Source organism: Culex pipiens, chromosome 3, assembly GCF_016801865.2.
Source record: "Culex pipiens pallens isolate TS chromosome 3, TS_CPP_V2, whole genome shotgun sequence".
Lineage (NCBI taxonomy): Eukaryota > Metazoa > Arthropoda > Insecta > Diptera > Culicidae > Culex > Culex pipiens.
In genome coordinates, this window is record NC_068939.1 from 127,187,460 (window position 1) to 127,202,130 (window position 14,671).

General features: G+C 36.4%; 2 protein-coding genes across 5 annotated transcripts in view; one reads left to right on the forward strand and one right to left on the reverse strand.

The window, feature by feature from the left end:
* The window catches only part of LOC120414403 (ubiquitin-conjugating enzyme E2 Q2), a 52,712-nt gene extending 40,744 nt beyond the window's left edge, over window positions 1-11,968 (reverse strand). For 3 of the 4 annotated variants that reach the window (XM_039575582.2, XM_039575583.2, XM_039575580.2), the window contains exons 1-2: window positions 11,745-11,968; window positions 7,591-8,151 (exon numbers count right to left, since the gene is read on the reverse strand). In XM_039575582.2, the coding sequence (XP_039431516.1) occupies window positions 7,591-7,752 (162 nt within the window). In that variant the 5' untranslated portion in view covers window positions 7,753-8,151; window positions 11,745-11,968. The remainder of the gene's footprint in view (window positions 1-7,590; window positions 8,152-11,744) is intronic. The other variant, XM_039575581.2, reaches the window with a different exon arrangement.
* The window catches only part of LOC120414391 (5'-nucleotidase domain-containing protein 1), a 313,824-nt gene that overhangs the window by 207,127 nt on the left and 92,026 nt on the right, over window positions 1-14,671 (forward strand). The window lies entirely within an intron of this gene.

The window sequence follows — 14,671 nt, forward strand, 5'->3', positions numbered from 1 at the left end:
CATTTTTGCCCGTTACCGACAATTATCGACATTACCGACGGCTTTTTGGTTGTATTTCACAAAAAAACACTTAGCAGAACGAGGATTGAACCACCAACTTCTTGGTTATTGATCCGACACGCTACCACCGCGCCATGAAATTTTTACACGCGGGCAAAAATGATCTACGGGCTTGCTGCAAAAAATGTTATAAAATATGACATTTTCTGCAGCAAATCCAATGTTGCAGATTTTGAGATATATTTTTCCTTTGGGTGTAAAAACACTGATTTTCGTTTTCTTTCATATTTCATATTATTGACTAAAAAATCAAACTTATGAGCTTGTAGTTCGTGTTCCAAGGAACAACTTTGCCAAAGAGTGCGAATAGATTTGTCTAATCTAAAGAATGTTACAAAATTTTTAGCGTAAGAAACTCGGATCAATAGTTTCACACTCTGCTACCAACAAGTCCTCTTGTGGCGCAGTGGTAAAGAGTCATAGGTACTTGCGTACAAAGTGCTTCGGTTCGAATCTCGGTGTAAAAATTAAATTACTCCAAAATTTGTGAGCTCCTACAAAATTAGCTGCTCAAGCTTGGGTGTTTACATAAAAATAAGTTCAAAAAGTCTATCGAAAAAAAGTTCAAAAGGCTGATCGATATAAGTATTTTCGAATAAAATTGAATGACAAAATAGAAGAAGCTTTGCTCTTAATTACTAAGTGGCAGACGCTCTAAAAATGTATTTTAGCTTTTAATGCAAAAACACGTTTTACCCGCACAAAGCTTGCGAAAATCAAAAAGAGTACACAGCAAAAAATCCGATAGTAAAATCGCATGCAAAAGCATGCACATCACCTTCGTCAAAAAAGAAACTTAATGTTACACACTGCATGTACAATTTTCGTAAACACAAAAAAAAGTTGCACCCGACGGGATTCTAACCCAGCACCAACAGTAAGGACTGGCGGAGGGAGGGGACCACCGATGCAGAATATGTTCCAGATAAAATATAAAAATAAAAGTTTCTCAAATTTATTTACAATGCTGAGCAATTCTCTACGAAATCGGTCTTTTTTCTTAAATTGTAATTATTGTACTTTTTAATCCGGCTGAAACTTTTTTGGTGTCTTCGGTATGCCCAAAGAACCCATTTTGCATCATTAGTTTGTCCATATAATTTTCCATACAAATTTGGCAGCTGTCCATACAAAAATGATATATGGGTCATTCCATCTGAAGCGGAACAGCATTTGAAAATTACCCTCTCCAATCCTGCTCAAATTTGGCAGAGCTGTTGATACTATCAAAACATGCAAGAATCCCGAATTTCATCCAAATCGGACCACCCCCTCCATTTTTGTACCTCCCCAAAAAATCGACTTTTTGGCGATTTTTGGCCAAACCTCCTAGTTTCAAACGGCGATAGCTCAGGAACCACAAATCTCAGAAGGTCGTTCTTAGACTCAATGTTGAAGGAAATCGGACGTAGAATCCATTTCCGTGATCAAAATGTTGATTAATTTATTTTTTCTACCTGTATTGCGCAATTGAAAACTTTAAACGGCCGTATCTCAAAACACCCCAACTTATTTTTTTTATTTGACCTCACCATCGTGTTCTCCGGTTCGATTCCCATCTGCTCCCAACGAGAAAGTATAGGAAATATTAATCTTGAAACTCTGAACATGAACGAAAAATCAAAGTCGCCCGAGTCGGAGTTCGATCCCCCGTCCTTTGGATTGGTAAGCAAAAATGCTAACCACTAGGCCATCACGGCTTGGTGAGCGACGTCTGGAATTAGGAATACTGTTACTATCAAACTATATACGCGCTGGGTCCTTGTCCATTTGACAAGGGTTCGGAAGTTCTAAATAACGTTTGAACCCGATTGGTGCAAACGTTCTTCAGGGCGGGGCTTGTCGGGACCACGCGGTCGCTTCTTACAAATTGAGTTGTTTCCATGTATTTTTAGATCTACTTATATACATGCAAATAACTCGCATAGGCATTTGGAAGGTGTTAGCTCTGCCGAGCTTCGGTGACCCATTTCTACGCTGGCTAGCCGAGCGCGAGGTCCCTCAGCTTTTATCGACAAGCCCCGCCCTGAAGAACGTTTGCACCAATCGGGTTCAAACGTTATTTAGAACTTCCGAACCCTTGTCAAATGGACAAGGACCCAGCGCGTATATAGTTTGATAGTAACAGTATTCCTAATTCCAGACGTCGCTCACCAAGCCGTGATGGCCTAGTGGTTAGCATTTTTGCTTACCAATCCAAAGGACGGGGGATCGAACCCCGACTCGGGCGACTTTGATTTTTCGTTCATGTTCAGAGTTTCAAGATTAATATTTCCTATACTTTCTCGTTGGGAGCAGATGGGAATCGAACCGGAGAACACGATGGTGAGGTCAAATAAAAAAAATAAGTTGGGGTGTTTTGAGATACGGCCGTTTAAAGTTTTCAATTGCGCAATACAGGTAGAAAAAATAAATTAATCAAAATTTTGATCACGGAAATGGATTCTACGTCAAATTTCCTTCAAAATTGAGTCTAAGACCGACCTTCTGAGATTTGTGGTTCCTGAGCTATCGCCGTTTGAAACTAGGAGGTTTGGCCAAAAATCGCCAAAAAGTCGATTTTTTGGGGAGGTACAAAAATGGAGGGGGTGGTCCGATTTGGATGAAATTCGTGATTCTTGCATGTTTTGATAGTATCAACAGCTCAGCCAAATTTGAGCAGGATCGGAGAGGGTAATTTTCAAATTTGCACTTTTTCGTGCACAGTTGAGATGGAATGACCCATATGAAAATTAAAAAAATCTGTATCTTTTGAAGGAATTTTTTGATCGATCTGGTGTCTTCGGCTAAGTTGTAGGTATGGATATGGACTATACTGAAAAAAATGATACAAGGTAAAAAAAATTGGTGATTTTTTATTTAACTTTTTGTCACTAAAACTTAATTTGCAAAAAAACACTATTTTTTTATTTTTTTTTTTATTTGTTTAAGAGGACATAAAATAACAACTTTTCAGAAATTTCCAGGTTGTGCAAAAAATCTTTGAGCGAGTTATGAATTTTTGAATCAATACTAATTTTTTCAAAAAATCGAAAAATTGGTCGCAAAAATTTGTTAACTTCATTTTTTGATGTAAAATCAAATTTGCAATCAAAAAGTACTTTAGTGAAATTTTGATAAAGTGTACCGTTTTCAATTTAAAAAATATTTTCAAATTTTTAAACAAAGACTAACATTTCAAAAGGGCAAAACATTCAATAATACGCCCATTTAAAATGTTAGCCTTGATTTAAAAATTTGAAAATATTTTTTTCGAAAAGATCGGAAAATTTCACAAATGTTTCATATTTTAACATTGAAAATCGGACCATTAGTTGCTGAGATATCGACATTAGAAAATGGTGTGTTGTTTGGGTGGGACTTGGAAAACATCTATTTTCCTGTTTTTAAACCTTTGCATGGCAATAGAGGAGATAAGCAACTCGCGACAAAATTTTGAGGCTAGGAATTTTGACAGGTATGATTTTCATAAAGTATTCGCCTCCTTTTCTCTCCCACAGAAATCCTGGGAACGAGCTAGCTGTCAAACTAGGCCAAAATAATAAAGTCACTCACAAAATGAACTTTGAGTGATTTGAGTTCATTTCTGACGTCACGATTTTGTCCTCTATATCTCAGCAACTAAGGGTCGTATCAACAAAGTTCAAAAAAGCAAAATATAGAGAATTTTCTCAGCTTTTCAAACATATTTTTTCAAAGGTGGGCAAACATGTGCACTAATTAAAAAAAATGAAAAACTTCGACTATTTTCAAAAAAGTCACCTAAAAATGGATTTAACTTGAAAACGGTGCACTTTATCAAAATTTCACTTAATTACTTTTTGATTGCAAATTTGATTTTACATCAAAAAATGAAGTTGAAAAATTTTTGAAACCAATTTTTCGATATTTTGAAAAAAAATCAGTATTGATTCAAAAATTCATAACTCGCTCAAAGATTTTTTGCACATCCTTGAAATTTCTGAAAAGTTGGTATTTTATGTCCTCTAAAACATATCAAAAAATAAAAAAAAATTAAAAATAGTGTTTTTTTGCAAATCAAGTTTTAGTGACAAAAAGTTAAATAAAAAATCACCAAAAATTTTTTTACCGTGTATCATTTTTTTCAGTGTAGTCCGTATCCATACCTACAACTTTGCCGAAGACACCAAATCGATCAAAAAATTCCTTCAAAAGATACAGATTTTTTAATTTTCATATATCATTTTTGTGTGGCCAGCTGCCAAATTTGTATGGAAAATTATATGGACAAACTAATGATGCAAAATGGCATCTTTGGGCATACCGAAGGCACCAAAAAAGTTTCAGTCGGATTAAAAAAAAAAAAAAAGGAATGACCGAAATCTGAGAGAACTGCTCTGCTTATTTTTAATTTTTCTTTAATTGTGACTTGAAATTGAATAAAAGTTTGAAAATAGTAGTTAATGCAACAAGTTGCAAAAAGAGATTTTTTTCAGCACGAGTCGTACATTTATCCAAAGAGGTTCACCGAGTTGGATAAATACGAAGAGTGCTGAAAAAATCAAGTTTTGCAACGAGTTCCATACAACATTTTTTGCAATTCCAAAAAAACACACACTGAGTGAAATTTTATGTCAAATTTTCATGTATTTTGTCAATAAATCGATTAAATAAAAAAAAATGTTGAAAAGTGTTACTTTTCGAAACAAGTGCTGAAAAGTGTTGCTATTCGATTCTGTTATTTTTGGTACAGAAAAGTAGGCTATTTCGTCGTTCAAGAATGACAGGAAAAGTAAGTAGTTTCACGACGGAATTGCAAAAAGCTTATTTTTCGCAAAGGGTCTAAAATTGATTTTAAATCAAATTTTAAAAAGTTTACTTCGCAGCCTTTCTTGGCAGAATGTATCTTACATTCTGATGATCTAGCAACACTGTTAGATCCTCAGACATCGTCTTTAAGAGGCAGTATTTGTAAATTCTGCTCGGTTTGTTCTAGAGGTCGTATCGAGGTGCTCCGATTTGGATGAAACTTTCAGCGTTTGTTTGTCTATACATGAGATGAACTCATGCCAAATATGAGCCCTCTACGACTAAGGAAAGTGGGGTAAAACGGGCATTGAAGTTTGAGGTCCAAAATACATGAAAAATCTTAAAATTGCTCGCATTTCCGTAAAACTTCATCAATTCCAACTCGCTTAGATGCATTCGAAAGGTCTTTTGAAGCCCTTTGAAATGTGCTATAGACATCCAGGATTGGTTTGACTTTTTCTCATACCTTTTGCAAATTACTGTTAAAAATGGATTTTTTTAAAACCTTAATAACTTTTTGCAACAGCCTCCAACACCCATACTCCCATAGGTCAAAAGTTAGGGAATTTCATGGACTATAAGCCTACGGTATTAACTTTTTGGCCAATCGCAGTTTTTCTCATAGTTTTACGATTTCTTTAGAACAATCATTTTACAACGGTAATTTTTGCCCTGTAGGCCAAGAAGACGGCACTTTTTGGTCTCAATTTTGTCATATTCGGAATCCTCGGACAATTTCACGTAAGTTAGAAGTATTGGAGTTATAATTTTGATTTAAAAAATAATTAAATAAAACATTTTTGAAAAAAGAAATAGATTTTATTTACCCTATGATCAATACGTCAAATGCTGTATCAAGTAGGCGAAAACTTGTTTTACCCCTAATCCGACAAAATGCTAAATAATATTTTAATTAATTCTAAATGGCATTTTTTTTTTCAATCAAATTCAAAATTTCAATGCCCCAATCTAATGTAAATTTTTTTGAGGATTCCGAATATGTCAAAATTGAGACCAAAATTTGCCGCTATGGAGGCCTACAGGGCAAAAACTAACGTTGTAAAATGTTTGTTCTAGAAAAATCGTAAAACTATGAGAAAAACTGCGATTGGCCAAAAAGTTAATACCGTAGGCTTATAGTCCATGAAATTCCCTAACTTTTGACCTATGGGAGTATGGGTGTTGGAGGCTGTTGCAAAAAGTTATTAAGGCTTTAAAAAATCAATTTTTAACAGTAATTTGCAAAAGGTATGAGAAAAAGTCAAACCAATCCTGGATGTCTATAGCACATTTTAAAGGGCTTCAAAAGACCTTTCGAATGCATTTAAGAGAACTGGAATCGATGAAGTTTTACGGAAATGCGAGCAATTTTAAAATTTTCCATGTGTTTTGGACCTCAAACTTCAATGCCCGTTTTACCCCACTTCCCTTTGTCGTAGAGGGCTCATATTTGGCATGAGTTCATCTCATGTATAGACAAACAAACCCTGAAAGTTTTATCCAAATTGGAGCACCTCGATACGACCTGATTCACATCGGTGAAAAACTCGCTCTTAATAGAACTGATTGAAATTTTCAAGATAAGATAGGATAAGATGCTCTAAATTTTGAGAAAAATAAAAGCCTGTCCGTTTTGTATAATTCAAATAGGTATTCGACCCTTCTTATTATGCTTGAAAAATTGGCAACACTGCGATTTGTTATTGTTGGGTAAAAAGAACATGTTAATGTGAGGACGGCCTCAACAGCCTTGGGAAGGGAAAGGGTTTGAAATTATCAAAAAAAAAGTGTCCACATGGTTTATGGACGGTCCCTTGGGTTCCTACGAGATTAGCTGATATGAGAGAAGTGATGCTGATTTAGAGGAAATTGTTCACCTTCTGGTGAGAAATCAAGGGCAAGCTTTTGACATTTTTCTCTGTAATGACAATACAGTAGTTGTTCGGTAACTGGGCGTTGTTTAACTGGGCTGCTTTTTAACTGGGCGCTCGATAACTGGGCCGTAGCCCAGTTAAAAAACAGACAAACGTCAAAAAACCAAAACAAACCGAAATCACCGAGGGGTTAATGGATGCAAAAATAATGTTCAACAAATAAAAAAAACTTTTTTCAAACTTTTATGTAATTTCAAGTCACAATTGGAGAAATATGAAAAGTAATCATTGTAATTGAATTTGAGCAAATTTTATTTTTATATTTCATCAAAAAAATATTCTGCATCGGTAGTCCCCTCGTTATTTTTCGTTCAGCCCAGTTAGCGAAAAACAACTGTATTTTATTGTGGTCATAATTTGAAATCACTTAATAAACGTAGTCAGTGCCTCCGTTTGATAAAAGGGGTTACCTTTCATTAGATAAATGCATAATTGCGACGCTAAATCGCCAAATTTCACCATGGCACCTCTGTTTACATCCACTTCCTCGTGACTAAACCACAACAACAACAACAAAAATATCCGAGAATATTTTCGGGAAGAACACCCCGTCAGATCGAAGATCGTATATGAATCAGTAAGCGGACGGCAAGACGTAGTCGGTCCAAGTGAGTCTGAGCACCATCAGACAAGTAAGGCAAGTTCAGTGCAAAGCCTGTTGCAGAGGTGAGGTGGTAGTACCGAGGGGTAGAAGGTACCGACGGATGGGACTGCTTTGGCATCAGCACCAGCAACAAGAAAGAAAGAAAACGAAAAACGAAGGCAACACAGCACAGCAGAGAGAAGCAGAAGGGAAAAAAATGAAGCCAAGGTTCAGCGCACTCACCGTAATGTTTGCATGGATGTCGTACTGCTTGCCGTTGCGACCGATGAAGCGGCAGCTCAGCTCGTCCACCGAGGCGTTCAGGATCCGGAACCGCTCGTGCGTCTTGGTGAAGATCTGCTCCAGCGTTTTGATCTCCAGCTTCAGCGTGTTGAGGCACGCCATTTCGTCGCGGTGTCCTGGCTCTTCTTGCTTCTCCGTTGGTTCAGCACATTTGCGCCCACTTTGTCCTTTCCTGAGGGAGGGGACCTTTTCTAAAAACTGGCCAGCTCAAGGCACATCCGCGCACACACACACACACTCGCACAGGGAGACGCACTTAGTCACGACACTTCCTTTATTCCTTGGAGCTTCTTCTTCCTGCCAATACGCTGTGTGGTAATCTTTTTACACTCGTTTTTCTTCCTTCCTTCAGAATGACGACTCTGCACTTTTTTCGCACGTTTCTCTCTCTCTTCTCAGGTTGACGACGGCAGGAAAATCCTGGACCAGATGACTTGGCCACCTTAATACGTCTTCTTCTTTTCCAGCACTTCGGTTGCACTTGTTTCCGCTAGAACGGATCTGCGAAGAAACCCAGATTTCGCACACACACTCCCTCTCGGCAACTAACTCGGAACCAGCCCGACTCGACTCGACTGACTAATGATGATGGTTGCTGGTTCTTCGAACGAACGAAGGAGGAGGAGGTACGGTACACACAAAACCCTCCGCTGCTGGTTGCTGCTCTGTTTTATTTTCCTTTTCGCTCTTCTGAAAACTCACCGAGACGTCAGGTTTGACAGTTCAGAGGTTCAGCAAACAACTTTGAAGTTTGGAGTGACGTTCCGGAATGACGGACAAAGTGCGGAATAGGGTTCAGTGCTGCCAGCTTTGGCACAGGTTCGTCGTCGTCGGTAGAGTTGGACAGGTAGAGAGTGTTGGAGGTAGAAGAGACTCTTTTGTTTTATTTTAGTTGGTAGATTGCGGAACAAAAGAATTGCTGCCCGTTGTCGACCCTCATCATAAATTAGAACCGAGCAAGGGTCGCAAGACCCTCGATACGTAACGAAGCACTTATGTAGTTTTCTAGCAAATTGGTAAAACAGGTAAAATGTTTGAAATTAGTCTAGCGAGAGCAGTAATGTAATGTAATGTGCATTTTTGGAAAGCCAAATGCCTTATTCTAGAACAGTGAAAAAATATAATTGTGTCCAAAAATTAGGCTTAAATTTGTGATATTATTGTTCGCTACGATAATCCTTATTTTTCTGAGTACAATGACGTTTTGAACGATTGCAACGGATTTATAATGGATTTTAAATTCAATTAAACAAAAAAAAAATTGACGACCCTTCTCGACAGAAAGGGGAGCGTTCTTTTATTACGTAACGCAAAAAATCGGATTTTTAGACCCCCTCCCCCCCCCTCGTAACAAAATTTCCATACAAATTTTAAAAAAAATTGTATGGAGCGTAACACGGCCTCCGACCCCTCCCCTCCCCCTCTACTGCGTTACGTAATAAAAGAACGCTCCCAAGGGTCCTACTTGACAGCTCGTTCCAAGGGTACCATAGTTGATCAATCGAAAAAATGTTGTCCTGTCATTTTTTTTTTTTGCATAAAAAAGAAAAAAAGCTATCAGAAATGGTTTTAATCGTGTTTTTACCGTTGTACATAAAAATTGACAAAGGGGTTTAGTACCGAATTGTGGAACAACTGAATTTAGCTGATATTTTCATTCATAAAACATTTCTAAGCTTGAGTTTCAATATTTTGTAAAAAAAATATGTACGCCTGGGAAGAACCAAAGTTTGTTTACATCCGTAAGAAAAAAGTATTCCGAATTTGTGGATTTCAAGGGTCAATGTTTTTCTTTAAAAACTTGATGTAAAACGTAAAAATATACACTCGATCGATACATCAATCGTAAGATCACAATAAGATAAAAAAAAAAGGTAAAAGCGAATCGTTATGTTAAGTTATCGATTTTCTATGATTTGTTGAACATTGGCCGATCTGTAAACTGTTCCGAATATGAGTTTCTCTTTAAATAAAAAAAAAGTTTTATAACCAAAGCTAAAGGAATTTTATTTGTTCAGAATTGGGTCCTAAAGTGAAGCTTAGATTGCTGATATTATTGTTTACAGCGATAAAGCTTACTTTTCTGAGTACAATGACCCTTTGTACGACCACAAAGAGTTGAAAATGGATTTTTAAATCAATTTTGAAAAATTAACCGCGCGGTCCTTCTTGACAGAAAAGCTCCTACTTGACAGCTCGTTCCAAGGGGACCATAGTAGATCCATCGAAAAAATGTTGTCTTGTCAAAAAAAAAAAAAATTGCGTTAAAATGAAAAAAAGTGATTAGAAATGGTTTTTAATCGTGTTTTTTACCGTTGTACATAAAAATTGACATAGGGCTTTAGTACCCAATTGCACAAATTCTTCTTACATTGTGCTACATGGGATGTTTACTGATCCCAATTCAAATTTCACGTGAAAAATCACGATTTTGCTCTAGGCGGGAAGGTGTATAAGGTCCAATAAATCTTTATTTTTTGTTTTTTGAGTGCTTTGAACCCGCCAGATAAAAAACATGTTTACTTAAGGTTTGAACCAATCTTCGAAAAGCATTGTAATAAATTATAAAATTGGGTCCTAAAATAAAGCTTAGATTGCTGATATTATTGTTTACAGCGATAAAGCTTATTTTTCTGAGTAAAATGTCCCATTGTACGACCACCAAGAGTTTAAAATGGATTTTTAAATCAATTTTGAAAAATTAACCTCGCGGTTCTTCTTGACAGAAAAGTTCCTACTTGACAGCTTGTTCCAAGGAGACCATAGTTGATCCATCGAAAAAATGTTGTTTTGTCAAAACAAAAATTTCGCATTAAAATGAAAAAAGTGATCAGAAATGGTTTTTGATCGTGTTTTTTACCGTTTTACATAATAATTGACATAGGGCTTTAGTACCCAATTACAAAAAAATCTTGGTTTTAAAGTTCGATTTATTAAAAAAAAAACGTTTTCAATAATGTATTTTTTCCAAGCACCTTTTTCAAATAGAAAATGAAGCACTTTATCGAAAAAATAAAAAGTTAGCAAACTTAGTTTAACGTTAAAAAGTGGAAAACATTTTCTTCAGATAAAATTTTTACTTTTATCAGGATTTATTTTTTAATTCTGTATAATAGAATTCATATCTTTGTGAAATTTTTTAAAACCATACTTATCAAGCTTGAAAGTTTTCTATCAAAAAATCAACAAGACATTTAATTTTTTATGTAACTAATATTTTCTGAATTCTTCATAAACTTTGTAAATTATTTGCAACGGTCTGAACATTAAAAAATAAGTCCTGAAAAAAGTAAAAATTTTCAGCAGAAATTTGTACGGATAATTGGGTCCTAAAATGAAGCATAGATTGCTGATATTATTGTTTACAGCGATAAAGCTTATTTTTCTGAGTACAATGACCCTTTGTACGACCACAAAGAGTTTAAAATGGATTTTTAAATCAATTTTGAAAAATTAACCTCGCGGTCCTTCTTGACAGAAAAGCTCCTACTTGACAGCTCGTTCCAAGGGGACCATAGTTGATCCATCGAAAAAATGTTGTCTTGTCAAAAAAATTTTTTGCATAAAAATGAAAAATAGTGATCAGAAATGGTTTTTAATCGTGTTTTTTACCGTTGTACATAAAAATTGACATAGGGCTTTAGTACCCAATTCATCAGAACTAGTCGAACAGCTGTTTCCCACGCCCAACTCACCAGTTCAAAATAAACGTGTGTGTTGTCAATGAACTTATATCAAACACAACAACCTGTCAAAGTCTGGCAGCACTGATTTCTTCCACCATCACCATCACAACAATCATCTGAAAAGTTTACACGAACACACACACGTGCACAAACGCACACACACATTTATTCACAATGCACCTCACGAAGAAGGCCAACTACGAAGAAAAAAGCCTTGAGAAAAAAGGCGACGACCACCTCATGACAAAAAAAAACAGCCTTTTTCAACTTCTCCACAGGAAACCCATTCCCCTTTTCGGGAAAAGGCTTCCTTGTGAGGCCCAAAACCCTCCCAGCGGAACGGAACCTCCTGCTGTTACGGCAGGCAAAAATGGCCATCAAATTTATGTGTCTCGTGCAGAAAATTACCCGTCACTCTGTCGTCGTAAATAAAAATGCCTAAAACTGCACTAAATCCTTACGATCCAGCTGGGATATGAACGCGCAGAACCGAGGGAACGTCGGGAACCACTTTTTCTCTGGAATCCGGAACAAGAACCGTCTTTCTTCGGGGCCACTTTTGGGATATTTCGCGAAGGAACGCACACGCACACGCGTCCAATCGTCAGACACTCCGCTAACAGACTACTCGCTCAGTGACTTCAACTTCAACAGCACCGCAGAAGAAATAACGATTTTGGCAACCATGATTGTGTACGGTTGTGAAGTGTTACGCAAAATGAAACTTTAATTTGAGCTCTTCGAAAATGAGATATTTAGAAAAAAATAATTTTTTTTAAACAACAATGCGATATTCAACTTTCATTAAATTTGATTTTTTTTAATTGGGTCCTAAAATGAAGCTTAGATTGCTGATATTATTGTTTACAGCGATAAAGCTTATTTTTCTGAGTACAATGACCCTTTGTACGACCACAAAAAGTTTAAAATTGATTTTTAAATCAATTTTGAAAAATTTACCTCGCGGTCCTTCTTGACAGAAAAGCTCCTACTTGACAGCTCGTTCCAAGGGGACCATAGTTGATCCATCGAAAAAATGTTGTCTTGTCAAAAAAAAAAATTTGCATTAAAATGAAAAAAAGTGATCAGAAATGTTTTTTAAGCGTGTTTTTTACCGTTGTACATAAAAATTGACATAGGACTTTAGTACCCAATTAAATCTAAAACTTTATGGTTTTGTTTGTGCCTAAACATTTCTCCAAAATTAGTCCTTTTACTCTAACGTGCATATTCAGCGATTTTCAGATGGGCTAACTTCTCGCCCATTCATAAAATCAAAGCTGCAGTTGAATGAATTTTCGTTCACAATGTGAACGAAATGTGAGTGTGGACTTCATATTCTGATGATGATGCCTGATTATCAAATTATCAATGAAGAAGTCTCAAATATCTATTTATTTTCAAACTTGAAAAGCGAAGCTTTTCATTTATTTAATAACAAACGCATAATAATCTTTCCACGTCAAATGTATCAGTACTCGAAATCAACTTATTCTGATCAAGCTCAAATTTGATGGGGCTGATGATGCTGCGGGGTGGGTCTCGTGACGCAGGGGTAGCGGCTTCGGCTGCCGATCCCGATGGTGCTATGAGACGCGGGTTCGATTCCCGCCTTATCCACTGAGCTTCTATCGGATGGTGAAGTAAAACGTCGGTCCCGGTTTCTCCTGTCTCGTCAGAGGCGCTGGAGCAGAATAGTTTCGTTTTGATCATGCTGTCAAGATTATTATTTTCTTCCAAATCGGACCACACTAAATCTCCATACAAACTCCATATTTTTTGAATACAGTTCAGACTCGATTATCGGAAGGCCTTGGTAAATTTCACTTCGGATAATCGAATCACGACAAAAAAAATTTGATCTCATATTTTCGATTGTCTAGCTACGCTAAAGTGATTAAGCAATTTTTAAATCCAAGATGGCGGCCAAAATGGCGGTGATAAAATATTGAAATAGTAGTTTATGCAACAAGTTGCAAAAAGAAGATTTTTTCAGCACGAGTTGTACATTTATCCAACTAGGTTTACCGAGTTGGATAAATACGACGAGTGCTGAAAAATCAAGTTTTGCAACGAGTTGCTTACAAGATTTTTTGCAATAATTGCAATTGGGTACTAAAGCCCTATGTCAATTTTTATGTACAACGGTAAAAAACACGATTAAAAACCATTTCTGATCACTTTTTTTCATTTTAATGCAAAAAAAATATTGACAAGACAACATTTTTTCTATGGATCAACTATGGTCCCCTTGGAACGAGCTGTCAAGTAGGAGCTTTTCTGTCAAGAAGGACCGCGAGGATAATTTTTCAAAATTGATTTAAAAATCAATTTTAAACTCTTTGTGGTCGAACAAAGGGTCATTGTACTCAGAAAAATGAGCTTTATCGCTGTAAACAATAATATCAGCAATCTAAGCTTCATTTTAGGACCCAATTATTCCGAAAAACGCTTATTCAATGGAATTTTATGTCAAACATTCATGTGTTCAGTAAATTCATCGTTCAAAACAAAACAATATTGAAAAATGTTACTTTTCGATACTAGCGCTGAAAAGTTCAACTTTTCAGCACCCATTTCAGTGCTGAAAAGTAGAACTTTTCAGCACCATTATTGAAAGGCATTAATTTTCCATTCTGTTATTTTTGGTAGGGAAAAGTATGCCGTTTCATTTCTCCAGAAGGGCAGGAAGGTTGACAGTTTCACAGTGGAATAACTAATTCCACTGCAATTATTGATCCTTGCACTGTAACTTGGATTTGGCCCGCACTTTTCTCTCGCACTTTGACAACAAAATTTCCAAAAACTAGGCAACCAGCAGTTGTTTATTTACAATTCCAGTCGCAGTTTCCACCAAACTGGACATTCGCACTTTAAAATTGCGATTGACAGGTGAGCAATATCGGCTCGCTTTGATCATTTTTTGAGAAAATTAAAATTTTCCAAGCCAGTTTGACAATTCGCAATAGTGCGATCGATAGCAATAATTTAGTGCGAAGTCCAGATTAGTGAGAATTGCACAATATTGCAAAAAAAATACATTTCCTAATTTAATAGGCAGTCAACTATTCGAATTTGATGTTGAAAATAAAAAAAATAGGTCACAGAATTCGAATTTGATGCTTTTTTATAATCTGAAGTCCCAACAGAGTCACGTAGCCCAGTGGTAACGCTTCCGCCTGGTACGCGGTAGATCGGGGTTCAAATCTCGAACGGATCAACACAACTGGTGATCCTTTCCCTTCTGGATTCAAAATGCATTTTTTGGCTGAGTTTTTGGTTTTCTAAAAGGTCATACAAACAAAAAATATATATTATTTGCATCAAGATTTGCA